Raw genomic sequence first — 26,268 nt, forward strand, 5'->3', positions numbered from 1 at the left:
TTTCGTTCTTGACTGGTTTGATTGATCTTGATCTGGTCGGTTTGGCAAGGGGACTTGATCGCGCCGGACGCAGGAGATGCCCCTCCTTTGTGATAACGATGTGATGATTTTATTTTATGGGGGTGGATAGGACCCCGAGGGAACTGGATTACTTCATTCCATCTGTTCTTTGCCCAAGGGTTTTCTTTGAACTGTACATGTATAGAGGCGTCACGGGCGTATTGATGAATGAGTCAACTGGTGGCTGTTTTTTGATTAATTTACTTTTCCCATTTAATTTCGTGGTCGCCGGTGAACAGGAACACGAGCATTTTCATTCGTAGAGCCGAGGTAGCATTCGCCGGTCTGAATCTAGCTGTTACAGATACACAGCAACAACTACACTACTGTACACTGTACCTCTACCTAACAACCAAGCTACACAATCAACCCGGTCGTCAAAGATTCGTCCAAAAAATAGAAATCATAATCAAAATAAACAGTTACACAGCTGTGCCTGCGCTGGATCTTGAATTTCGTGAGCCACGGGTCAGGAGTGTGTCATTGTCAGGTACCGGTGGACCCTGACTCTGTGAATCGAGTACCTGAGTGGGTGGGACATTGTCCTACGCGATGACGGCCTGCTCTCCCCAGGACCAGCGAACTGGTGTTTGGGTGTGATGGAGTCAGGGCGTATGGCCTAGACTGGTCTTTTTTGGGCGGGGGACTATTTTTCCGGTCTTAATCTTGTTTGATGGGGGGTTATTTGGCACGCTAGCCGAACCGTTGTGCGAACTATTGGCGAAAATTGGGGCCCATTGTCTCATTTTTGATCTAGGTTGGGTTCTGGACTTTGTGATTGTCGTTTTGAGTGAGACACCAGGTCTGGACAATGTTGTTGACGTCGCGTTGGATTCATTTGTTGATCGTGTGATTCGGGGGTTCGGGGGCTTTCGCTAATTCACCCCTGAGATTAACGTTGGCTGAATGGCGTTTCTCGAAACATTGCCGACCGTGGTTCAATCGAGCAGATCTACAAATAGTAATTTATTTATTTCTCAACGGCACAATTTCCAGTGAGGGGCTTGGATCGATGAATCTAGAAATGATCTGTTCGAATAATATTCCAGAAGCCTTCGTCCCGTCCATGGCTATCTACAGCCCGGTCACCGACATATTGCGAGTGGACCTTGTTGTGTCCAACCATACCATCCGCGAGAAAGAGGAAAAGTCAAATACATCAATGTCCCGACATTCTCTTTATCCAAATAACGAAGGGTCCACAAAAATCAATGTCAAAGCAGATCTGTGAATTGAACTCTGCTGAGCTCCTCGAGAGGGGTTCTCCAGACTCTCGAGCCTGCATTTCTCTACTAGGCCACCTGTGATCCTTTTGAAAGAAATGATCTGACATCAAACGATATAACCCTCTGTTGATACCTTTTGATTCTAGTGCTCTTGGCAACCTTTCCCCTCTATATGACCTCCTACATTACTCCCTATATTACCTCACAATCCGCATTGATCGATCTACAAAGGTCAATTTTGGGCCTTCTTCTACGGAGGCATTGAATCCTACGTTCTTTCTAGACATTTCTGATCTCTTTTTAAACACTAATTCTCCAGACCAAGAGCCGAGAGAGAAATTTACGGCTGGTACCATGTAGCTGCTGTATGGCGGGCGGGAGGGTCTACGGGAGATTCATGGAAGTTCATGAAGATCTGAATAGGTCAGTTGAGTCGAAATCGAGGCTAGCTATTACCAACGAAACAGACCAACTGAGGAAGTGAGCCAACAACGCGCGGGCATAAGCTTGCAGCTCGGTGATTTTGAGGCGAAGACGGCCAGCGTCGTGCAAACGAACGAATTTAATCTTAATTCATACTATAGGGCTACTGGGCAGCCAATAATGCAATCGTCTTAGTATATTCGTGACAAGCATATTCCCATGAAACTAACATTATTAGATTTAGCCTACTACGGAAGCATTCAAGTATGGCATTGCTTATCTCACAGATCTTCCCCCAGCCCATCGAAAACCTGATCTATGTGGCAAGGATGGCGGGGGTTACTATTGGTTATTTGGCCCCATAGTAAGCCTGGCCGTTGCACTGCAACCTATTCCGATATTTCCCGGAAGGTTACATGGCCTATAGCCAAGGGTCACTAGTGCCTCAGCTAGTAAGACCAACTCGCTACATGTGGGATAGTAGAGAATTAACTGCGTCATAATCTCATTGGCTCATGAATACGTTCTGGCAGTCTAGAGACATTGTATCTGTATAAATCGAGCAGGAGACAACACCGAAGAAGAACACCGAAAAGAAAGAAGAGAGAAATAAAAGACATGTTCAAAGAATCAGAAAATTCCGGGGAATCCAGTCCCCATGGTATATAAGGCACGCTTCATGTATTCTTAGCAGATGATCCGGGTGTCGGATGCATGGACAGGCCCCATCATCAACGCTTCCATGATCTCGCCCTTGATGCCCACGCCACGGCCAGGGCGCAGGATGACTAGGGCGTTCGCGGCGGCAAGGCTGCCCACACGGGAGCTTCGCTGTCCGACGCCATCGATACCGGTACTGGTGGCATACAGACGGCCATCGGAGCGGGAGCCCGTCACCACGGCACGGTGGTACTCGGTGCGCTTGGGGTCGAGAGGGAAGTGGTGCGTCAGGACGACGGCAACGCGGGGCAGTCCGAGCTGCGGCGCCATCCAGGGCTTAGTGGACAGTGCCTGGGAATTCTCGCCAAGACCAGAGAGCTTATGCAGTGAGGGAAGGACAAACAAGTTGAGAGTGACCAGGGCAGAGGCGGGGTTTCCGGGGAGAGAGAAGATGAGTTTTGATTGGCGTTCTTGCTGGGTGAGGGCTCCCGAGTCACTAGTAGCCGCCTTGAAGGGGATAGTAGCAAAAGTAGTAGGCTTTCCGGGCTTCATAGAAACACGGCCGAAGTGAATAGTGCCGCCCAGAGATCGTTCGATGGTTGGCTTGAGGAGATCCAGCTCACCCATTGATACACCACCGGTGGTGACGATCACGTCAACACTGGAAGAGGCACGGCCAACGCCGCGCAGTGAGTCGCGTAGAGCATGTTCCAATTCACCGACGGGTGTGTCGCGTGCAATGCCGAGATCGACAGTAGAGAAGCCCCATGATTGAAGGCATGAGATGAGCGAGGGACGATTGGAGTCCCGGATCTGCCCACCAGTGAGAGGGCGGGGATCGTCGTGCTCCACAAGTTCGTCTCCAGTACTCAAGACGCCTACGGTGGGCTTCTTGAATACCTTAACCGTCTGGGTGCCGGTGGCAGCAAGCAAACCGATCTCACCGCCGATGGGAGAGATGATGTCCCCGCGCGAAAGAATCTTTGAACCGAGAGCAACGTCGCTGCCGGGTTCGCGGACATTTTCACCAGGAAGGATGTCCTCGGCGAGAATCTGGATAGTTGCTTCTTCATTGCCGTCGGGGGTGGTGGTGGCCAGCTCGGTGTCTTCGACCATGACTACGGCATTCGCATTGGGAGGGAGAGGCGCGCCAGTGGTGATTCTAGCGACAGTTCCTGGCTGAAGTGGCACCAGAACACCGCCGACGTTGGCATGAGTGATTGATGCTACGGGGAAAGTGCCGCTTGTGTTCGCTCCTTCGGAGGCAATGATGGCGTAGCCGTCAACGGTACTGGCACGGTATGCCGGCACCGCCTCGGCGGCGTAAACGTCTTCAGCGACGACACAGCCCACGGTGGATGCGTTCACAGGGGCTTCAATGACAATGGGCTCGGGAGTGTGCTCGCTAATCTCGCAGAGCGCCTTCTCCACTGAGAGCATTGGGTACGGTGACGCACGGTAACGGCGGCCAGGACCGGCTGCTGGGTCGTTGGAGCGGGGAGTAGTGTGTGCCTTCACGACTACATGACCATGGCCATGGCCATGATGGTGATGATGATGGTGATTGTGTTGAGTTTGGGTGACAGATGAGCCCGATGAAAAGCCAGCCTCGGCCTCCAACGACTTTACTCCAGCGGCATGCATGTTGCGAGAGTTAGCTCCAGCGGATTGGAGACAGGCGTGAGGAAGAAGCTTTACAATAGCTTCGAGATTTTCCACGGCTCCTTTTGGAGAGCCAGGTAGAGTAATGATTAAAGTCTTGTCGCGAACACCAGCAACTGGTCTGGACATCATAGCAACTGGATGGGGGGTCAGCGGGATGTAAATAGTCGAATACAGACATGGGGTGATGTCATCTCACATGGAGTTACTTTCAACGAAGCGGCGATCATACCATGACTGGGGAAATTAGTTCATGTTAGCGCACGACCACCGACGCCTAGACGCTATACTCACACGAGGCCCGGGGCATGTCGATGTATCAGGGGAGAGACAGCCTGCGTGATGTCATCAGAGGGGAAGATGCATTATTGGACCAAATCAAGCCGGTTCCTTACCTCGGGAGTGATATCTCTGACTGCGAAGCCGGTCCCTCCGCTGAGTAGAATCAGGTTATGCCAATTGGGTCCATCGGTCCAGTCGCAAACCGCCTGTTGAATGTGGAACACGTTGTCGGGAACGATCTTGATTGCGGGGGATTCCCACTTCCCCTCTGCGGTCAAGATGGGCGTCAGAGCGGAGGCCGTCTTGTCGGACGCGGGGTCCTGAGAGGCTGTGTCGGAGACGATCAGAATGGCTGCCTTAAGTCGGTCCATTGTAGAGGGTGGTTGGAAGGAGAAAAGTGGGGGAAAGGCAGGTCTTTTTATCTTTGGGTCCGGGGTATCGCGTCAGTGGATTATCTGTAACCTCTCGCGAGCGGTCCGTGCTGCGTCGGCATCTGCGTTTACGTTTACGCCTACGCCTACGTCTACGTCTACGGAATCGGATGATGTCGATGATAAAAGTGCGGTACAGGTTTGGCCTTCATTTGCAACTCATTACTGTACACATACATATCTCCACGCTGATGCAATTCAGCTGTGCTCTCTACGATATCGAATCCAGACGCCCCAATGCTGTGTATACATGTAAAACACGAAGGTTTTGACGGAAAATAAAAAGAGCAAGTTGCCCAAGAATCATACCGGGGCTAGTCGTTACCCCTTGTGATAGCCCGTTCGGGCAACCGTAGCCGTCTAGCGGCGGGGGAACGTTTCGATTTAAGCCGCACCCATATCGAGGGCCTTACCGCCAACCAAAAGGCCGATGATCAGACCGAACAGTCCCAGGACTGAACTGAAAATCTCAATAACGAGAATCTTGACGAACCTATGGTCGAGGTTAGTCGTCTGTCTCCCAGCTCGACAATTTCGTACTGTCACGCTGGCAGTACAACTCGAGTGATGACTTACAGGGTACCATCCGCAGCGTCCGCAAGAGCAGCGCCACTGCCGTTAATACCGACGGAAATACCGCAAATCAGATTGCAGAATCCGACGGTAATACCGCCCCAGAATAGCGCATATCCAGTGTAGAAGTTGCTCTTGGTGTAGATCTCAGTCTCGGGGACGGGGGTGAGCTTTGAGGAGAAGATGATCGCCATGATAACGCCGTAGATAGCGACGACTTCGCAGAAAATGATGGAAATCAAGTTCTTGGTGCGGATTTGGGGAGCGCGCACACCGCCGCCGACGATCGAGGAACCAGTGAGGAAGATACCCCTGCAATAAATACGGAGGTTAATAAGGACAAGACATTGATCAACTATCAAGCATTGCCGTACCATGCAGCTCCGACCACCGAACATCCAATACACATCGCGATACCGATGTTCGCCCAGGCGTAAGGGGACACCTCTTCGAGGAAGCGGCCAACCTAACAAGTGTCACGTCAGTAAAGCTCGCGACCAGCATCGCTAGCTGGATCGAGGGCCGATCATACATTGAATGCTTCACCTTCCCCCTGGAAGAGCATATCTGGAAAGACAGTTAGCTATGGACTTGGGGCCGAGAGCGGGATTGGGGGGTTTGACACGCACACAATCCAACCACGAGGAGGGCGGTCGTGGAGAGACCAAAGAGGTACCGGAGAGCCATGGCGACCTCAGCCTGAAGATGAAGGAATGAAAAGGGTAGACGTGGAAGAAACCCGATAAGGTAGCTGAAGCTATGAGGTGGAGGAGGATTGGGACTCGCTGGCCGGACCGGATTAACTGCTCCGGGGCGGTGGACGACACTCGCCGTGTTTCCCCAGATCCACGCTTTCACCTACAAGAGGGTTGACGGACACACTGTTGCTTTGGCTCTGTTTTCTGCCATTGCATTCCCATTCTCTTTGTCCTTATTGACAGGAGTGCCCTTGGTCCCGCCGCGCGTTGAATTTTGACCCCCCTGAATCCTCCCCTCCTCATATCTCGGACATCATGGCCTCCGCCTCCGGGGTAGGTTCGTATTCGAACCCTTTGAAGAAGTTCAAGTGAGTTGCATAGCTGAAGACGAATTTGGTGAGATCATGGTACTAACGTGAGACCTAGGTTGGTGTTCTTGGGTGAACAAAGCGGTATGGCCTCCTCGATCTTCGCACCACATTCACGATTACCAGGGGGCACAAACGAGTAAGGAAGATGGTTCTGATGATTGTTCTAGTTGGAAAAACATCTTTGATCACTCGGTTCATGTACGACTCGTTCGACAACACATACCAGGCTACCATCGGCATCGACTTTTTGTCCAAGGTACTTCTACTCCGGATTCATTGATGCGATCCTACATTACATTGTCTCCAGCAGCTGAATCTAACTCTGTTCCCCCCTAGACTATGTATCTTGAGGATCGCACCGTCCGTCTTCAGCTCTGGGATACCGCCGGTCAAGAACGATTCCGCTCCCTTATCCCCTCTTACATCCGAGACTCGAGTGTCGCCGTTGTGGTCTACGATATTTCGAACGCCAAGTCCTTCCAGAACACCCGGAAATGGATTGATGATGTGCGTGGAGAGCGCGGAAACGACGTGATCATTGTGCTGGTGGGCAACAAGACCGATTTGAACGACAAGCGCGAAGTCACAACGGCACAAGGCGAGGAGGAGGCGAAAAAGAACAACTTGATGTTCATTGAGACTAGTGCCAAGGTCGGACACAACGTGAAGCAACTTTTCCGGAGAATTGCGCAGGCTTTGCCAGGAATGGAGGGTGAGGCCAAGCAAGGGGAAAGCACAAGTACGTCACCACGCATTGGAAGCGCTGAGACGACTCTACTGCAGATACTAACCACTTCACAGTGATCGATGTGAACATCCACCCCAAGGAAACCACTAACAACGATGGCTGTGCTTGCTAAATATCTCACTCCACTCCACTCTTTTCCATTTACACACTTCTGACCGATTACTATTGTCGAGTCTGTCCATGATATGCACCGATATTTTTAAGATGTACATGTTTCCTTTCTCGTTGCTCGTCGGGTGAATAGCATGTGGTTAGATCTTTCAGTCTTGAAAGCGGTTGCGTCCACGTTTGCGAGTTGTTGCCTGGATGGTGGGCGTTTGTGATTTCCGTTCGCTCCGCATTATATCTTGTTTCCATTGTCCACCTGGAGTTGCTTCTTGACTCATTTGGAGGCCGTCCTGGCCCGAATGGCCCTTAGGCTAACGGTTTCGCATGTGGTATAATCGATGAAGCTGTACATTATGGCATCTTCATGAATATTTTCTCAAATTACAAGGCTGATTGTAGATCTAACATTGTACAAAGTATTGACGTCTGCCTTGATGGCAGCTGTCTTGAAAAACTGGCTTTCCACCAGGCTTTCTACAGCCTGGCCGAGGAGATACCGTAGATACTTTAGAAGAAGCGGCTATATCCGGTCTTCCTATGTTAATTTAAGATACATATTTAAATTATATTAGAAAGGAGGAGATATATGCCTAGAAGGGCCTTCCTGAAATTCTATGGAGAGAGGTTGAGAAAAAAGACCGAGAACAAAATCTCCAGTTCCTTTAGATCATCTTCTCGGATGGGCTGTAGGATGTCGACGAAAGATGCGAGTGAATAGTCGTCCTACCTCTCTATCCCAATTTCAAAATCAGACCCTCGATTGCTCCATGAAACTAGCCATGCATCCGGGGCATAAAAACGAGATGACTAAAGCGACAAGAACGCCGAGCCAACCAGCGTTGCAAATTACGAAGATTAGGTTTACCGGGGTCTGTTGGGTTAGATTGTGGCTTTTTCGCTAAACTTTTGTGTCTAACGAAACTGCATCGAACGCATGTGCAAGTCAAAGCCCTCGTATTTCTGGTAGCCGAGCCATCCGCTGTTAAAAAGAAAGAAGTCTATTTGGATATTTTCGTGGCTGCTTATCACATCATTGCAGAGTTTAATATTCAGAGATTATTTTGTGACCACTGTACAGGTCGGGGTAATATACAGTTTTGTAAGAATCGTAGGAACTAGGAAGTCTCAGCAACTTCGGTCTCCTCGCCAGTCTCCTCCTCTGGCGCAGTTGCTTCCTCGGCAGGCTCGAAGAAGGGAGCAAACTTGCTTTTCATTCTGAGTCTCTTACCGTAGAAATAAAATCCTACCGGAATAGGAACAAGGCAAAGGGCAAGACAGCCAAGCAGAGTCGAGGCCCATTGGATGCCCATGTTCTCGAACATTTGGCGTGAGAACAGGGGGAAACTGGCGGCGACCATTGAACGGCAGAATGTGTTGGCGGCGATGGCAGATGCGGCACTATTGACAATGTTAGATGACGATGAGTGGTAGCTGGGGGTTGAAAACACTCACAACATGAGATAGGTATCGATCAGATAGTTGAACAGTTGAATGAAAATGATCAGAAGACCGAATCCAGTGAACAGACCACTCAGGGTTGGCACGATCCAGTGGACAGTGCCTGAGAATCCAGTCCATCCGAACCAGAAAAGTCCAGCAGCAAAGAGAGCACCTCCAACGATCACAGGAGGGCAGCGCCACTCGGGAATAGGCACGCCGCCGTTCGCGTCAAGCTTTTTGTTATACGATTTGCTGGAAATGATGATGTATGATGCAGCAATGAACAGACCAACGACCATGCCGAACAAGGGAAGGCCACTGACACCTGCGTTGAAGCCATACACACCCTGGAAGACAACGGTATAGGCCGTCAAAAAACAGTAGAGCAGACCGTAGATGAAACTGAGGTAGATCGTCACTGCCAGGATAAGCGGCTCGCCGAAAAGCAAGCGGAGCGGGCGCGAGAAGTTGTTGATCATCAGCTCCTTGAAGTCCACTTCAATTTCCTCTTGCTTGGCGTGAATTCCCCAATTCTTCGTGCGACGGCGTAGCTCCGAAGCTTTCTCGATAAGCACAACAGGCGGGTAGGATTCCTTGAGGAAGAAGAGGTTCAGCACGAAAGCCGCATATCCCATGAACGCAGGGATATAGGCTGTCCAACGCCAGCCCAGATATGACATGTTGATGAAGCCTCCAATGAAAGGCGCGACAAGAGGACCCAGGAACACAGTTCCAGAGAAACAAGCGATCGCAATACCACGGGTACGATTGTTATAGATGTCAGAGAACACAGCAGCGACGACCGCTAGGGGCGAACTTCCAAAGATACCGCAGAAGAATCGACAGATCATGAGTGTCTGTATATCTTTTGAGACAGCCACTGCCGTATTAAAGATACCGAAGCCCAGCATGGCAATGATGATACCGGGGCGACGGCCCTTAAGCTCGGAAAGTGGTGCCCAGAGTAGGGGTCCAGAAGCGTAGCCGACAATGTAAAGGGTGCTGGATAGAACAGAGACTTCGAGACCGACGTTAAAATGCGCGGAGACATTTTTCGAAGAGGCGCTGAAAATGGCGGAATCAAAGGTCGAGCAGATACTTGTATATGCGAGCATAGCGCTAATGTAAATTCTGTAACGGAGTCAGCTATGAACCATATCACGCTTCGTGAAAATAAGTGACTTACTTTGTTCTCAAAGGCCAGTTCTGGGGGTAAAGAGGATCATCTGGCCCATCAAATTCGACAACGTAGTCCTCACGATTTGGCAACGGCGGTGGATAAGGTTTCCCAGCGCCGAATGCCGGGAGGGGAAGCTTGGATTGCCGTGATTTCAAGCTCTCACCAACAGTCATAGAATGTTGGAGGCGTTGGGTTTCAATGCGACTCAGCGCCTGGGACAAGTTCGTTCGCTGGCGCTCCAGATCGACCTCTGTATTGCGCGACTGCAACCTACGAAATTGGGGATCATAGTCGATGGAGCTGCTTGAGCCCGTTGAGGAGGTCCCAGAGGTCCCCGGCCTTTCAGCCTCTGTGGTGGGCTTTTCATGATACTGGGAGGATTGCGTCTGGGCATCGATCTCAGCCCGCTGAAGATCTTCGTCGGCTTTGTTTACGCTCATGGTGATCGGCGCGTCTGGTAGTGTCAAGCTTGGTCAAGAGGCCGCAGATGCGTGCGGCATCAAATTTTCGGAGTTGGACAGCGAAGAGAAATTTTCAGAGTAGCTGCCTGATTCCCTATATAAAAAGGAGATCGCCTTCCAGAAGCGATGGGTTATGAAAAAGAAAACGGCGCTAAAGTGGAATTGATTCCGACTTAACCGTGCTGACCCACCAATAGACGGCTACTACTATGATCGCAAATGCCGACATTCCATGAGAAATTGTGTTAGACAGGAATCTTGCGGCACAACTAGCAGACTCTGATGCTGCAAATGTCTTTGAGCAAATTGACCTCGATCCCTTAAGATGCAGACCTCAGATCTTGGTGGTGAACGGAAATCGAGTTCAGAGCCTGAAGCTGCATTCGCCCCTCTGAAGTCGAGATTATCCAAAATTGTGGGTCTTCGTACGTATTAGTGGTAAACTATTACTCGTAAACCTTGTTCTGATGTCATCATTGGGTCCCGATGATTCAGGTGGTGCCGCTTATTAAATTTTGTCTGTCGCCGAGAATAACCTTGGAATGCGACGCCGTTCCGGAAAGGACGATCGCGCAATGCCGAGTATGCCACCTGGGTCCATCGGTTTGTAAGCGTTTGACCTAAGCATTGATGGAATCTTCCAAGATCATCATCAACAACACGGAAGTACGGTTAGATCGGAACTCATGTGTTACTTTATGTATTATGCTCCACTCTCTTTATGCTCCCTATTCATCAGACGATGCACATGATTCCAATCAACTTCTGAGATGAGTCTCTTCATTCCAATTGACCTTGAAGTCGGTTTAAAATCGGAATTGCACCATGTGGAGACGCAAAGCCACGTTCCAGATACGTACATCGATACCTTAAAAAGCTCCACCATTTGGAGCTGAGCATTGATCATATGGAGGCTATACAAGATTCACTCCAGATCGTATAAATGGAAACTTTAAGCAAAATCAACAAATTTCCAACACAGTGATTGACAACTCCAGGATCATTTACCGATTTTCAGCACGCAGCGGACAAGCTGCGAATTTATGTTCAGCGTGGCATGGCTTCAACGGTCATCGACCTTGATTGTGCCCGGATGAAATGTACGATGAAACATCAGACAACGCCCCACCCTCTCCCCTTCTTGGATTTCGAAAAGGTTCGGACCTCTTGCCGATACCGCAACCAATGTATCTAAGCATGACCTGCAGTTGAGGGGGACCTTCGGGTCATTTATTTCTGCCTAGCAAGACCCAGACACCTGAGAAAGAGGATCAATCTTCTTAAAAGCATCCAATCCAATCACATTCGCTGCGCGCAACTCCTCATCGCATAACATATTAATGACGTGCAAGCACCTCTGAACCAAATGTGGAAATTAAAATACCATTTTACTTGTGGCAATGACGCTCCCAGTTATTGTTGGGCCCTTGGTCATCTAGACTTTGCTTGACCATGACACTGTAAGAGTCTTGACTCTCTCTCTCCATCGAGTCTCTGGGCCCTCCATATTTAGCTGTAAGACAAAATGAGCTATCATAGTCTAGGAAGCTTGGACCAGATCCAGAGAAGAATTCTCCAAGCCAATCACCGATTTTCTTCTGCTTCTTCATCTGAATGTAATCTCCGCTATCAACAATTCGGAGGGTGGGCAAATTCCCTGAAAGCCGAGCTCTGAAATAGTGTTCTGGTAGTAGGTCCTCGAGCCCTTGTGATAGCTTCTGCTCAAGCTGGGACGATATTAATACACACTGCAGAGGGTTGAATTTCACGTTCAAGCGGACGCAAGATAACTATGAGGAAATTGATATCCATTTTGAAGAAGTCTTTGGAGATTTGACAGGGTGTAAGATGATAGATAATAGAGAAGTTATTTCAGAAAGTCTTGAAGACCATGAAGAAGCTTATGAGTTTGCCAAGCCGTTATGCTGCCAAGCGGTTCGATATAGACTTTACTTTGTCGATACCATCTATCGATCGGATTGGCCATCTATTGGATTTTAAATGCCGAACCTGCTTGAGACAGAGGTTAGAACACCCTAGACCAAGAAAGGCCAACGAGGCTCAATAGGATTTGGGAAAACCAAAAGTGATTCGCTAGCAGACGCTAGAAATGGAAGTGGAGGTGTGGCGGATGCGGCTGATCCGGACATTGGGAGAAATTAAACTATAGAGCTCAAAAATCACGGCAGAGTAAGCAGCCTAGGGTAGTATCAAGTCAAAAAAAATGGAAACCCTGAAAAATGAGGGTGTCGCGCATAAAATTAGTGCAGAGCCAATCGGGCAGCGATCTGCACGGATCCGCCGGGAAACAACGCCCCTGGCTCGTGTGCGCCGCTGTACTTGCCTTTCCTTTCTCACCCTTCATCAGCATCATCAACTATTCTCATTCTCATTCTTGATCTATTCTGTCAAGATGGGGTTCCTTTCTCGATTTTTCCGCTTTCCGCGGCCAGAGGTGAGTTTCCCATTTGATTCCTTCTAAACACCTCCCTGCTAACCGCCTGGTGACGTTGCAGACCTTTCTCTACGTGATGAGCCTGGAGACGGGCGCGTCGTTAATTACCCTGTCGCTGCTACTAAACAAGATTAGTGGTCTATATGGCCTCCTGGCTCTGTTGACTGGCTATCATCTCTCTCCCGTCCAACTGTCCATGTACCTCTACTCCCTCATTGCACTCGCCATCGCCGCTCTGCTCTTCCCGCACATCCGCAAACAGTCTCCCCTGGAGTGCCTCGCTCTCGCCTACCTCTATCTGTTCGACAGTCTGATCAACGCCGCCTATACCGCCGCCTTCGGTGTGACTTGGTTCCTTGTCGTGTCGCAGAACTATGATAGCGCCAACGCCCCCGGGGGTGAGACGATGTCCCAGACCGCCGGATTCACTAGCCCCAAGTACGATGCGGCTTACGTCGAGATTCAGAACACGAAAGATGGCAATAAATTCATTGCGCACCCTCCTCGCAGTGTCGACAACCTCAGCAACGCGGTTTACCAGCCCGAGAGCTTCCAGAGCATCGTCTTCATCTCGTTGCTATGGGCAATCCGTGTCTATTTCGTTCTGGTGATGCTCGCTTTTGCCCGCCAAACTCTTCGCCTCTGGGTAGCCGTCCCCCGACACACCCAACTACCCACCCACAGTCGCAACGTGTCGATCGCAAGTGTGGCAGATATCGACCGTGAGCCATTCACGGCTTACAGCCCCGACGGACAGGGTTGGAAGGGCAAGTTGGGCCGTATCATGGTCAGTATCGGCCACAGTTACTGGCTTGGTGATGAGGAGGATGGAAACTGGTTGAGCGGCATCAACCAAAAGTTCCTCCACCGCAGCACCCCTAGTACAGAACTTCCTGGCCCCCTTGAGCGCGAGCGGAGACGCCGCTCGGGAACCGGCCCCCCTCAGCCTTCTCCCTCGATTATCAGAAGTGGCAACTTGCAGCAAATCAATGAGCATCCGCCTGGAGCGAACGTCAAGATGCAGGACTGGACCGAGCCTCGATAAATGATTTTTTAGCCACGCCCGCAGTAGTGGCAAGCCCCGGTCGCCAGCGGTTTCTTTTCAGCTGGCAGTTTCACCACCCCTATCGCGCTGCTTGAATCTCCCTATAAACGCAGATCCGCCTCAATTCCCCGCGGCGCATCTAGCCATGGAGACGACCCAATTGGCCCTTGTCTCCATCCTATCGTTTAACCAACGGCCACTGCGAAGAAGCACTTACAGAATTTCGCACCGAAAACTATCTAGTTGCAAGGTCTGTGCTTTGGTAACATATCCACGTTTCTTCACCTGACAAGAGAATCATGAACACGATCTTGTCTGCGTACTATGTTATATCACCACCCACTGTCATTTTTCTCCGGGTTTTGTGAGGCGTTCCGGTTATTACGGCGTTCTTATTACGACGGTGGCGAGAGACTGACTCTTGGTGTGCATTTTATCTTCGGGCGTCATGACCCGTACACCGGCATGGAATCAGGACGGGTCTACTTTGTCGGCGCTTTCGGTACGATCCACTACATAGCTGCAACGTCTTCGTCTGTCTCTTGGATAGGCCCGGGAACTTCATCTCTGTACACTTTATATACCATACATGCATACACTCTCACGACTCCCAGTTTCCCAAAATTCCGAGCTTTGATATCCACTTATTTCACGCACGTATTTTCCAAAATTGAAGAATTTCTTTCATAGCAAGAGACGATCCCTGCAATGGCCTTTAGGCATCGATAAGTTGACCAGCCTGATCAATCACATGTTTCATGGCACAACCGATGTACTGATTCCTCGATCCACCGTTCTTCGTCGATCTCTGCTCGCAAATCAGTCAATCTGAAGTGCATTAATGGATCTCCGACAGTGCAAATAGACTTGCATGACGATACATCTTGCATAATCAGCCCCTATTCCCGTAACCTCGCTGCCTATTAAAGCGCCTCAATGCCCAATGGATGCCCGATATCAGAAAAGATCTCGCCGATGATTACCCGAATGGGCCAAGATTAGGCTCTAAAAGGGTTCTCGGTAGTGCCAGGCACCTCAAATCGCGCATTTTGAGTTCGGATCGTCGTGTTCGGCGTGTGGCTTAGGAGTGACAGGATTCTCCATAACATCACACGGTGTATCCGCTTCTGATATCCGCAACTTTATATCCATATACTCCTGGCTGTTTCATACCTCTCTCTGGTCTCGATTTCCCTTATTTCACAATGATTTTGTATACCAAAGCTATTCTTCCTGGTAAGCTGTCGGCTCAGATGAGCTTTCTACTGATAATCATACTGAACGTATCAGGTATCCGAGAGGAGCCTCGTGGGACACAGGGTTGAACTCCTGCTCCGAAAGAGAAGTCTTCAAAAGACACCTACATCTATCTTTTCAATTGAAACATCTGCGTCTCGATCTCAATCTTCACCCCATATGTTCTGCATCCAATTCGACGCAGCTGGCATCTACCTCGTCGGCACAGCAGCCGAACAATTCCATGTCCCATTCGAAGAGCTGATATCATTCGCCGGAGGCATCATTGGTCTCCTCGAGTACGGCATCACATGGAAAGTACTCATAGGAGTGCTAGGCCGAGCACGGCATCGACTATGGCATCGGCCAGAAATATCCCTTGACCAACGACTTCCACTTTGGATCGATAACTCGGGGCCTATACTATATGAGGTCCGCTACGGAGAAGATTCTATTTTGGTTCGAATTCAGAGCTTGGAGTCATCTCGGTTCGGAAGGGCAATCAAGGAGCACTGGGATGGAGGCATGATGAGGCCTAGCAATTTTTGGGTCACGAGGATGGTGTTTGAGGCTTTCTTTGTTGGGCTCTGGCGGAATGTGCGGCGTTTGAAGCTCCGCAAGTTCTGATCTACACCCTTTCCCTCTTTTCAGGTCATCCTCCTATCCTTTTGTCGCATGTTCAACAATTATCATATAGCAGTGTGGAAGACATAAAAGTAATCAGTTGGACCCTACACAATGTCGGTCCGGATTGTGCGAGTCTTATCCTTGGCTATTATCTACATTTCATTAAAAGGCCACGGAGTCGGAGGCTCCTGACCGCCACAGATGCTGAGCTCTAACGACTTAAGTTGTTTAAGAGAGAGTCCTTCAACACCGGTCTGCTTGATAGCCTTAATGAGGACTTTTCTTGATTTCACGCCTTCAATCTTGTAGCATTCATCTTCTGGCTGTTTCCAGAGGTAGAAGTCAGAGCCGGACTGCGCGATGTACAGTCTTTGGCCTGGCACGGTACACATCACTGGCTTGGGATTTTGGACCCAGTGTATCGCGCCGGAGATGTTGCTTGTTCCAGGCACGCTGCTGCCCCATATGTCATCGATTTCCAGGTCATCGGCGTAGTCAGACCATCCCTCTGGCACGAGGTTATCCTAAGATGTAAGTAAGCCCATATCCAACGTTGGGCGTCTCGCTGTGTTGCACCTACCGATGAACGCGGTGGCATCTTTGGACTCTGCACAGGTAAGCGAAGAACGACTTATCGTATGGAAAGAACGCCGCATTTGGGCGGTGACTCTATGGTCAGTGCACCCCCACTTCTCTTGAAAAGCTCACTAGCCCATGGAGGTTGGTAGGGTGCAATGCATACCAAATAGGGCTTTTGCTTAACTATGGGAGAAAAACGGCATTCATGAGTGCATCCCTGTTGGATTTCCGGTCGGACAACTCTCAAAACTTCAGAAGATCTAAATTGACGATTATTCTATACTCGGTTTAATATGAAGCTCGTACAATGAGCTTCCGGCAGGCCGTTGTCAATCATTTGGGACTTCCATTGGCTACTATTCTACTGCGGGATTTTGTATTTTTGTCTTGGGGGTTTTTAGAGGTATCGTTTCTGCCATTTGTTAGTTTTAGTCTTCGGCTATCACATGCATCCTAGAATATCAATCTATCACATTGAGAGTCACCAACCCTTGACTATCACAGGATCACTTGATCTCAATTATCAATAGATGATTTTCGAGGTCCTGATGAAGATTATAATGCCATAAGCGCGTCAGGCAGGCGGTGTGGTGGTGGTATGCAACCTTACGGGGTCCATCGGCGAGCTCCGCGCGTTTGCCTTGAGATTCCCGACGGCAAACTATTAACCCTCGCAGGGGTCTCAAGTCCAGATGAGGGGCATTGCGCCGAATAAAACTTCACCGAAGAATGCTTTTGGAAACGTGAACGAGCAGCAATGTCATTCGTTATGAAGTCACCATCGGCGGAGCAAAAGAGAGACCAAAAGAGCAAACCAATAGCAAAAGAGCGGAGCTTCGAGTATGTATTGAAGAGTGGACTGGCGGGAGGTCTGGCAGGGTGTGCTGTAAGTACTGCTCCATGCGGTCTTCCTATCGATAGCAGATAATAATAACGATAGGCAAAAACCGTTGTTGCACCGCTTGATCGTATAAAGATTCTTTTCCAGACATCAACTCCGGAGTATACCAGATATACCGGTAGTTGGGCAGGCTTTTTGTCTGCTATCTCAGTAATCAGACGCTGCGAAGGCTGGATGGGCCTGTTCAAAGGCCATTCAGCTACACTTCTCCAGAAGTTTCCTTACTCTGCTATCAATTTCCTTGCATACGAGCAGATCAGAGCAACGATAATCCCGTCAAAAGACAAGGAAACACCGCTGCGCCGGCTATTATCCGGTAGCCTTGCAGGTTGTATATCAATATTTTTCACTTATCCGCTAGAACTCGTTCGGGTTCGTCTTGCAATTGAGACGACTGGCTCGCAGTGGTCTTCTTTAAGAGAAATATGTCGTCAGATTCATTATGAGCCCGGGCACACCCGTGCTGGTTTAACAGCTACCGCAGTTGCGGCAGATACCGGACCCGCCAGTCACACCATATCTCGCGCCTTCTATACGAGTTTTCCGCAGTTCGGCTTAGCCAATTTCTATCGTGGCTTTAGCCCGACGCTACTCGGGATGCTGCCTTATGCAGGGATGTCTTTTTTCATCCATGATATCGTGGGCGATTGGCTTCGCCACCCGTCACTTGCACCGTACACAATCATCCCACAATCAGCTGTGAAGTCGCGAGCAAACCGCCGGAGCTACACACTCTCAGAAAGACCCCAGCTTGTCCTTTCTGCTGAGCTACTGGCGGGTGCCCTCGCCGGGGTGATTGCCCAAACAACCTCATACCCCTTCGAGGTCATCCGTCGTCGCATGCAAGTAGGTAATGTTATGCACGGTGGCCATAATCTTGGGATTGTTAGCACCTGTTATAAAATCTGGGCAGAGAATGGATTTCGAGGATTCTGGGTCGGGTTAACTATTGGGTATATTAAAGTTGTGCCGATGGTTGCGACTAGTTTCTTGGTTTACGAGCGATTGAAGTGGACCTTTGGGGTTTGAACGGCACCATATCTTCTTTTAGCATTTCGGAATACATTTCATCATTCAAAGATAACAACTCAGAATTCCTATTGATTCTTTTGTCATTCTGTATGTCTAGACGTACCAAAGAAAACGGTGCCGGAAAGATGAGGCTAAGAGGAATCCTTGTCAAGTTGGTATCTTTCCCGTACAATCACGAAGAGTCCCGTCAACTGTTCCAAAAGTTCCAAAAGTCTCGTTCAATATATCTATATCCCGCAGTCAAACGAGACACAGCCCCACGACTTCCCAGGACGACGTTTATCAATAATATGAGTAGGACTACCTTAGACTAACTATAAATTTTATCGACCAGGCGGCTTTCAACCAGTCCTCATAGGCGACACCCTGAAAGACAAGTACCGGGTTGTTCACAAGCTTGGCTACGGGACATTCTCCACAATATGGCTTGCAAACGACGAGCGAATACGACATTATGCAGCAGTGAAGGTTGGCCGAGCTGACACAAGAAGTGACAAAGGCGACATATTGAAACCCCTGGCATACTCCTCTAATGGTTGCGATCTAGGGCGTGCGATGATTCCAACCTTCCTGGGCCCATTTAAGGTGGATGGATCAAATGAATCTCCAACAGACCCCCACAGGGTCTAGATGGTGTTAAACTGCCGAATCACTCGTCTTTATGCAGCACCTGAAATATTTTTCGAACCACAAAGGCTATTATCGTTCTATTGCGATGTGTGGTCTATGATGTGTGCCATATAGGCTATCCAGGGACAGCGGCTGCTTTTTGAGGACTAGCTTCGGAAGAAGGCGATATTATATCTCAGCAGGTCGAGGCTCTAGGTTACCGTCCCTTTCAATGGTGGGGACTGCGGGAGGCGCGCCATCAATACTTGGGTGGAGAAGGCCGACCTGTAGTGGGCCGGGATATTTTTCAACCCCTTAAGAATCGATTTCAACTAATTTTACAGGACCATCGTGGGAAAATCTTGTGGAAAAATATGGCCCAGATGAGATTATGGCTTTATTGTCTACGCTACACCCAATGTTTGGTAGTCATAGCTGAAAAGATACCCACCGCGTCTATGATGGCGGCATCGGAATGAATGGTAAAATGGGGGTTCCCTGCATATGAGAAGACACGTGAATGGATAAAAAAAACCGCTGGGTGGCTCTTGAATAAGTTAACCACGTATCTCAACTCATCAGATTTGAGATTAGGCTCGAGATTAGGCTCGACATAGGAGACCCTCCCCCCTCTACATATGCTCTATTTCTTCACAAAATCGAGTCCTCGGGCTAGCCAGCATCCAACCTTGAATCCGACGACAGACCCGCTTTCATCACGCTGAAGCACCATGGTCCAGTCACCCGGAGCAGGTGCATCTAGACCGCGAGGGCAAGTCAGAGCCCAGGCATCACCGGCCAGGTATCGCATAGGGGTCGCGGGTCCTTGGCCAAGGTATCCATCGAAGGATCCGTACAGCATTCCTAAGTCACCAGTGCAGTGGAACGTAGATTGAGCCTCTGCGCATTGATATTGACCCTGAAGAGGTGTATTTTTGGCGGAAGATTCGTCTTTGATCAGACGTTTGGCGTTCAGCTTGCGGTTCTCTACAACACGATGGATGCGTAGGTTATCTCCATCGATAGTCGCTGTCATAGAACTAGATTTCCCATGCGTAGCATCAGTCAACCTGATTGTTTCATGATGGCGCGCATAAGTTATAAGGACGTCTCCTTCCCGCGACCCCTTGGCCACAGTGACGCTAAGCTGGGTATCCTGGTCGAGGAAGATACCAGCCCAATCCGCGCTTGCTGCAATAGGGGTACTCTCGACCTTGGGTTTGTCCAAAATACCGCGCAAGACGTCGTCAACGGCCGCCGATGCATCAGCCTCGTGGTTGAACAAAACAACAACTGACAGATGCTCGTGTGGTGCGTGGCGTCGGTGAAGACGGTATCCACGAAGCGCACCACCATGACCAATCGAATCCACACCGTCAATGTCAATATGCGCCATTCCATAATGATATTTAGCAATATTGCCATCTGTGTACGTCTGCGGTTCGTAGATGATCTGATACCAGCTTTGGGGGTCTGCGAAACTCTTCTCTAGGTGCTTTTCCCAGGCGATCATATCATCAAGAGAAGCTACTAACCCAGCATCACCAGCCCATTCCATCCGGTTCACTGCAGCATAGTATCCATTTATCTCATTTCCTTCGTACCCAACACAGGGAGAAGGGTGGTGTGCGGTGTTAGCGCATAGGAACGCAGTTTCCATTCCAGCCGGACCGAGAAGGCGTTCCTTCAACAGCCTATCGAGCGGCTCCCCGGTGACTCGCTCGATGACTCGCGCAACCACGTAGAAGTTGATATTGGAGTATGAGTATTCCGTCCCGGGCTTGAAGTGGAAAGACTTCGTGCGTTCCATCGCCGGAGGCCCGTCGCGTTCTACCAGGAATTCGTCTTCGGGCTTAGCACCCCAGAGAGTGGTCATGGCCCAGTAGTCACGCAAGCCGGATTGCATATCGACCAGGTTCTGGATAGTCAATCCGCTGTCCTTGAGAATCTCAGGCTGCAAAATTTCACCAAGAGCGACGGAGAATTGCTTCTGAACATCGCCCTTGGCAGCCATTGCTGGCGTCGGGTTGCGCTCAAGATCAATGAGCAGGGCACAGACGAATTGTTTGGTGATAGAGCAGATAGGCATTTGGATTTGAGCTGTCAGGGGAATCCGCTCATCCATGTCTGCCCATCCCCAGATACGTTGACCAACAACCTCGCCATCCTTTAGGACAGCGATTGCACCGCCCGGTCCACGGTAGCGAAGGGCGATGGTATCGAGGATGGCCTTGATGGATTTTTGATCGGCTGGCATCTTGTTGAGAGTTGAAGAAGACAAGTGGTGACCGGGTGACTCCGCTTTTTATCGAGTGAGGGGCATCCCCGTATCTACCGGGTACATTGATCTGGTCTGGATGTACCCAAACATCTATGCAAGCAAATCTAGATGCTATTCTCTTCATAGTGAATACGTCAATCTCTAATGGATGACAGGACTTTCTAGAGTTGTCTTCCCCACATGCCGAGTCCAGGAACGAGAATAGACCCTAGATGCAGGTTTACCCCAGGCCCCACGTACCCGGATTTAGGCAAAATGCTAGATACAGCCGGGATCGGGGTTAGACTGAAGACTCCAGGACCGATTTTGGCTCTTCTCTGTTGATCATACGAAGATGCAAGTACAGGAACATTCCTGTCCGTCACTGACGATCGCTCTTGTATTTCCGAAGTGCTCTCTATTCTAGAGCACAAAGTATCCATTCACGCCCGCATGGATTTTATCCAGCATCAGTCGACTTTTCAAATCATCCAAATCATTCACATCCAAGTTGCTAGGGCTAGCCTTCCGATCGGGACTTTTGGCCGACCCCCTGACAGGGTTACATAGGCACATCTGAAGCTGTTTCAAGATTTACCCAAAATTATCTATCCTTGGCCCTCTCGGGAAGGCAACACTCGAGGTATTGAATTATGAGAAGATGAAGTCAATCTAGCCTTTCTATGACTTCCTTGAGAAGGGTCCAGTAGGTATGGTGGAGATGGGGCCATCTATAGATCACAATGCCGCTCTGCCGAGTTCGAGCTAACGGCATAAGCGAGGCGCAGATCTTGCCGACTGCAAGACTCGAGAGTAAAGAACCGAGCACCATAAGCTGAAAGGGGACGGAAGTGACTCCTTAGGGCAAATTAAAGCGTAGACCCATTTACGTAGTCAGGCCTGATAATCTGACCACTGAATGTCAACGTTCACCACGTGCCGCTTCCCCGCCTTCTCCAGATTTGCCCGTCGCGCATCATCAAGGGTCATTTCCCTTCCTGCATTCTTCTATAAAATCCCATTGAACTTCTGAAAACCCTTTCCTGCCAAACTTGGTGCTCTACCGAACGGGCTTGCCGAATAAGCTCTCGGGGCTCGGGTTCGGGCAAAAAACGGATCGCCTCCACTGCGGTCTGGGGTACTTTCTTCTGACACCACTCGGCAATGTCGCTCGGTCTCTGACGCGATTCAATTTTCGCCCATTGTTCCTTCGGATCTACGCGATCTCAGGTCATCCTATCTTACTGGTCTGCATGTCGCGGTAGCTCACACTCCGCGGAGAAGCATGTCGACGGGCTCCCTCCAATCCTTTGGCAGTTCCTATTCACTTTTCTCGGCCCGGTCGCAACCCAATCGAATGTCCCAGTCTCAAACGCCCGGACTGGACACACTCGCAGAAGGCTCCCAGTATGCGCTCGAGCAGCTGCAGCTGGCTCGTCAAGCTGGGGCGTCGTCCAATCCTCCGATCGATCCTGACAGCAAACCCCTCATCGATGCCGAGCCCTTACAATCACAAGTTCATCACCTATATACCGAACAAAATGGCTCATCAGATGGTTTAAAGGGCCCTAAACAGCAACGAGACCCCCAAGCCGAAGCGCGCTCGGCCATTCGGAAGGACTCTTCGTCCACTCCAGTACGCCGGAGAATTAGCCGAGCTTGCGATCAGTGCAATCAGTTACGCACGAAATGCGATGGGCAACAACCATGTGCGCATTGCGTTGGTAGGCAACCTTGCCCTACATATTTATCTTCCTGTGTCGCTTATATTCTCTAGAATTTGGACTTAGCTGCGAATATGCCCGGCAGCGCAAGAAACGCGGGAAGGCCTCCAAAAAGGATCTTGCGGGAGTAACCGCTACCAGTTCCGGCAGCGACAGAGGCGTCAACGACAGTGCATCTGGACAAATTGAATCGCCAAATGGACAAAATACGCAAGAAGTTGGTTCCTATGATTCGGCCTTCGATGCTGCCCGGACACTGTCCGATTCAGCCCAACCACATTTACGTAACCCAGGAGTCGGCAGAATGCAAAATCAACATCCAGAGCCCGTTCATTCGCAGCAGGCCGTTGGTTCCAGCATGGATGGAATGACTATGAACTATGGGAGCGTTCCTGACACCAACCGGCCCCCGATGTCTGTTCCCGATCTCCGCTCCATGAATATAATGCAGCATTCGAATGGCCATCCTCGATCTCCATCTGCAATGCTACAATCTCAAGGATTTGGGTCGGGGTATAACGATAACGCATACCCTTTGATGAACTCGCAGGAAGCAAACTCGGCTTCAATGAACCAATTCCGCTTGGGCGGCTCTGGAGAAAACCCATCGGCATCGTTCCTGGGATTCACCCCTCCAGCCCAGTCGCCCAGCTGGCTCCCTCTTCCGTCTCCCTCTCCAGCGAATTTCCCATCTTTCAGCATGGCTCCTTTCTCTAGCTCTTTACGATACCCCGTCCTGCAACCGGTTCTTCCCCATATTGCGTCTATAATTCCCCAATCCCTTGCTTGCGATCTCTTGGATGTCTACTTCACCAGCTCCTCATCCTCGCATATATCTCCCTTGTCACCATATGTTGTTGGATTCGTCTTCCGCAAACAATCATTTCTCCATCCAACGAAACCAAGACAATGCAGTCCTGGTCTTTTGGCTAGCATGCTCTGGGTAGCGGCACAGACGAGTGAGGCTGCATTCTTAACGTCGCCTCCGTCTGCACGAGGGCGGGTATGCCAAAAGCTACTTGAGCTCACGATTGGGTTGCTTCGACCACTCATACACGGCCCTGCCTCTGGAGAAGCGTCACCAAATTACCCCGCAAACATGGTCATCAACGGCGTGGCCCTTGGAGGCTTTGGTGTCTCGATGGATCAGCTAGGCGCACAGAGTAGCGCAACTGGGGCCGTCGATGACGTTGCGACATACGTCCATTTGGCGACTGTTGTCTCGGCAAGTGAATACAAGGGAGCTAGTATGCGCTGGTGGACTGCAGCGTGGTCACTCTCGCGAGAGCTCAAACTCGGTCGCGAATTGCCATCCAACACGAACCGTCAAGATGGTGAATTGGAGGGTGAATCGGAGATGGGCTTGAATGGAAACAAGAGACAAGCGCCATCACTTCTGAATTCCATGGGTTCTGGCCCTGGAAACTCGGCGGTGAATTTGACAGAAGAGGAGCGAGAGGAGCGCCGACGCATTTGGTGGTTACTATATGCGATGGATCGCCACTTGGCGCTCTGCTACAACCGCCCATTAACTTTGCTGGATAAGGAGTGCGAAAGCCTTTTGCAGCCGATGAATGATGATCTCTGGCAGACAGGCGATTTTTCAGCTGCTGGCTACCGACGTGCTGGCCCAGCATTCGAATGCACCAGCCATAGCATGTTCGGCTATTTCTTGCCGCTTATGGCCATCCTCGGAGAAATCGTGGATTTGCAACATTCCCGAAATCATCCACGATTTGGCCTTCATTTCCGCAACAGCGGAGAATGGGAGATCCAAGCTATGGAGATCACCCGCCAGCTCGATGTCTATGCGCAAAGCCTGAAAGAGTTCGAGGCTCGCTACACTAGTTCCCTGGCACTTGGACCTGGTGACAATGACACGGCAATGGATGGAGCTCACATCAACCATGTCAGTCCCTCTGGCCGCTCAAGTAGTACGGTTGGCTCTCACGCGAGCGAAAACATCGTTCATACGAAGATGGTCGTTGCCTATGGCACCCACATAATGCACGTTCTGCACATCCTACTCGCTGGTAAATGGGACCCGATCAACCTACTCGATGACAACGACCTCTGGATTTCCTCTGAATCATTTATTTTAGCAATGGGTCATGCTGTCAGCGCTGCCGAGGCAGCTGCCGATATCCTTGATTTTGACCCAGACCTGAGTTTCATGCCCTTCTTCTTTGGGATCTACCTTTTGCAGGGAAGTTTCTTATTGCTCCTGACGGCAGACAAGTTGCAAGGGGACGCAAGTCCAAGTGTTGTGAGGGCTTGTGAGACAATCGTGCGAGCGCACGAGGTGTGTGTCGTGACTCTCAATACCGAATACCAGGTATGACCTCATCTTCTACCACAGAATAGATCCGATTACTGACTTTCATTCTTCCAGAGAACATTCCGAAAAGTGATGCGGTCGGCTCTTGCTCAAGTTCGTGGCCGCGTTCCCGAAGACTTCGGTGAACAACAGCAACGTAGACGCGAGGTGCTCGCTCTTTACCGTTGGAGTGGTGATGGCAGTGGCCTAGCTCTTTGATTTACTGTCCGATGAGTATGAGATGCTGGTCAGGGCTTCATACTCCTGCCTACTCTTGTTCTTTTGTATACTAATTTTGGCACTGGATGGACATACCCAAGGCGCGGAGGAGTGCAGATACTTCTTGTTGATTTTTATTTAGCACATACGAATACCCTCTATTTGAATACATATTCTCTGCATCCTCAATTTCTTTTCTAGCTTCAAAAGAAACCGTCAGCAATGGTCCTTGTGCATGGCCAAGTCGAATCCACCATTTGCGCCGCATCGCGGAGAAGAGCCATGTATCCAGGGGCTTTATGGCAGTGGATCTGTGTTCTTCTCTGGATGCAATCTTCGCTGTGTACGCTGCCAGAATCACGTGCGCCATCCGGTGGACTTGAAGCTCTACAGCTAACCTCACAATTAGGATATCGCGCACCAACGCAACGGATTCGATCTCACTCCCGAAGAGCTCGGCGAGTGGTTCATAAAATTACAAACCGTTGGCAATGTTCACAATATCAATCTTGTCACGCCTGAACACGTCGTCCCGCAGGTCGCTCTTTCAATCCTAGCTGCTAGGGACATGGGACTACGTATACCGATCATATACAACACATCTTCCTTTGACTCTCTGGATTCATTAAAGCTACTTGACGGTCTGGTCGACATATATCTCCCTGATTTCAAGGTATGGCGGAGTAGTACATCGAAGCGACTACTCAAAGCAGACGATTACACCTCCACGGCGATGGAGAGCATAAAAGAAATGCATCGCCAAGTAGGGGACCTCGCATTCACCTCTGATGGTATTGCAAAGAAAAGAGTTTTGCTTCGTCATCTAGTTATGCCTGGTAAGGAGGATGAGGGGAGAGAGATCGTACGCTGGCTTGCGGAGAACGTGTCCCGTGATCTATATGTGCACATTATGGAGCAATATCATCCTGATGCATATGTTG

General features: G+C 50.0%; 12 protein-coding genes across 12 annotated transcripts; 7 read left to right on the forward strand and 5 right to left on the reverse strand.

Moving 5' to 3' along the window:
• Positions 1-2,396: 2,396 nt before the first annotated feature.
• N7443_006544 (bifunctional molybdopterin adenylyltransferase MobB/molybdopterin molybdotransferase MoeA family protein) lies at positions 2,397-4,684 on the reverse strand (the record flags this gene model as incomplete). Its single annotated transcript, XM_056886600.1, has 4 exons — positions 2,397-4,168; positions 4,231-4,268; positions 4,326-4,366; positions 4,427-4,684. The coding sequence occupies 4 exons, from the start codon at positions 4,682-4,684 to the stop codon at positions 2,397-2,399; spliced, it is 2,109 nt and encodes a 702-aa protein (XP_056740249.1).
• Positions 4,685-5,128: 444 nt separating this feature from the next.
• N7443_006545 (H(+)-transporting V0 sector ATPase subunit c'') lies at positions 5,129-6,004 on the reverse strand (the record flags this gene model as incomplete). The annotated part of the gene is made up of 5 exons (XM_056886601.1): positions 5,129-5,237; positions 5,321-5,629; positions 5,692-5,783; positions 5,850-5,884; positions 5,947-6,004. The coding sequence occupies 5 exons, from the start codon at positions 6,002-6,004 to the stop codon at positions 5,129-5,131; spliced, it is 603 nt and encodes a 200-aa protein (XP_056740250.1).
• A 326-nt stretch (positions 6,005-6,330) lies between these two features.
• N7443_006546 (Rab family GTPase YPT6) lies at positions 6,331-7,246 on the forward strand (the record flags this gene model as incomplete). Its single annotated transcript, XM_056886602.1, has 5 exons — positions 6,331-6,383; positions 6,442-6,467; positions 6,554-6,642; positions 6,723-7,125; positions 7,188-7,246. The coding sequence occupies 5 exons, from the start codon at positions 6,331-6,333 to the stop codon at positions 7,244-7,246; spliced, it is 630 nt and encodes a 209-aa protein (XP_056740251.1).
• A 1,111-nt stretch (positions 7,247-8,357) lies between these two features.
• N7443_006547 (MFS transporter) lies at positions 8,358-10,302 on the reverse strand (the record flags this gene model as incomplete). Its single annotated transcript, XM_056886603.1, has 3 exons — positions 8,358-8,640; positions 8,695-9,813; positions 9,869-10,302. The coding sequence occupies 3 exons, from the start codon at positions 10,300-10,302 to the stop codon at positions 8,358-8,360; spliced, it is 1,836 nt and encodes a 611-aa protein (XP_056740252.1).
• Positions 10,303-12,736: 2,434 nt separating this feature from the next.
• Positions 12,737-13,823, forward strand: N7443_006548 (inositol phosphorylceramide synthase regulatory subunit KEI1; the record flags this gene model as incomplete). The annotated part of the gene is made up of 2 exons (XM_056886604.1): positions 12,737-12,778; positions 12,840-13,823. 2 exons carry the CDS (start codon positions 12,737-12,739, stop codon positions 13,821-13,823), a joined length of 1,026 nt encoding a protein of 341 aa, XP_056740253.1.
• Positions 13,824-15,239: 1,416 nt separating this feature from the next.
• On the forward strand, positions 15,240-15,686 carry N7443_006549 (Endo-1-3(4)-beta-glucanase; the record flags this gene model as incomplete). The annotated part of the gene is made up of 1 exon (XM_056886605.1): positions 15,240-15,686. One exon carries the CDS (start codon positions 15,240-15,242, stop codon positions 15,684-15,686), a length of 447 nt encoding a protein of 148 aa, XP_056740254.1.
• A 152-nt stretch (positions 15,687-15,838) lies between these two features.
• On the reverse strand, positions 15,839-16,078 carry N7443_006550 (uncharacterized protein; the record flags this gene model as incomplete). The annotated part of the gene is made up of 1 exon (XM_056886606.1): positions 15,839-16,078. One exon carries the CDS (start codon positions 16,076-16,078, stop codon positions 15,839-15,841), a length of 240 nt encoding a protein of 79 aa, XP_056740255.1.
• A 944-nt stretch (positions 16,079-17,022) lies between these two features.
• On the forward strand, positions 17,023-18,195 carry N7443_006551 (uncharacterized protein; the record flags this gene model as incomplete). The annotated part of the gene is made up of 2 exons (XM_056886607.1): positions 17,023-17,151; positions 17,206-18,195. 2 exons carry the CDS (start codon positions 17,023-17,025, stop codon positions 18,193-18,195), a joined length of 1,119 nt encoding a protein of 372 aa, XP_056740256.1.
• A 293-nt stretch (positions 18,196-18,488) lies between these two features.
• On the forward strand, positions 18,489-18,828 carry N7443_006552 (uncharacterized protein; the record flags this gene model as incomplete). The annotated part of the gene is made up of 2 exons (XM_056886608.1): positions 18,489-18,492; positions 18,533-18,828. The coding sequence occupies 2 exons, from the start codon at positions 18,489-18,491 to the stop codon at positions 18,826-18,828; spliced, it is 300 nt and encodes a 99-aa protein (XP_056740257.1).
• Positions 18,829-18,859: 31 nt separating this feature from the next.
• On the forward strand, positions 18,860-19,286 carry N7443_006553 (uncharacterized protein; the record flags this gene model as incomplete). Its single annotated transcript, XM_056886609.1, has 2 exons — positions 18,860-18,920; positions 18,979-19,286. The coding sequence occupies 2 exons, from the start codon at positions 18,860-18,862 to the stop codon at positions 19,284-19,286; spliced, it is 369 nt and encodes a 122-aa protein (XP_056740258.1).
• A 164-nt stretch (positions 19,287-19,450) lies between these two features.
• Positions 19,451-21,064, reverse strand: N7443_006554 (uncharacterized protein; the record flags this gene model as incomplete). Its single annotated transcript, XM_056886610.1, has 1 exon — positions 19,451-21,064. The coding sequence occupies one exon, from the start codon at positions 21,062-21,064 to the stop codon at positions 19,451-19,453; it is 1,614 nt and encodes a 537-aa protein (XP_056740259.1).
• A 1,360-nt stretch (positions 21,065-22,424) lies between these two features.
• xlnR (putative C6 transcription factor) lies at positions 22,425-25,327 on the forward strand (the record flags this gene model as incomplete). The annotated part of the gene is made up of 3 exons (XM_056886611.1): positions 22,425-22,703; positions 22,796-25,126; positions 25,184-25,327. The coding sequence occupies 3 exons, from the start codon at positions 22,425-22,427 to the stop codon at positions 25,325-25,327; spliced, it is 2,754 nt and encodes a 917-aa protein (XP_056740260.1).
• Between the last annotated feature and the right edge of the window lie 941 nt (positions 25,328-26,268).

Source organism: Penicillium atrosanguineum (genome assembly GCF_028827265.1).
Source record: "Penicillium atrosanguineum strain IBT 20685 chromosome Unknown utg000005l_segment0_segment0, whole genome shotgun sequence".
Classification (NCBI taxonomy): domain Eukaryota; kingdom Fungi; phylum Ascomycota; class Eurotiomycetes; order Eurotiales; family Aspergillaceae; genus Penicillium; species Penicillium atrosanguineum.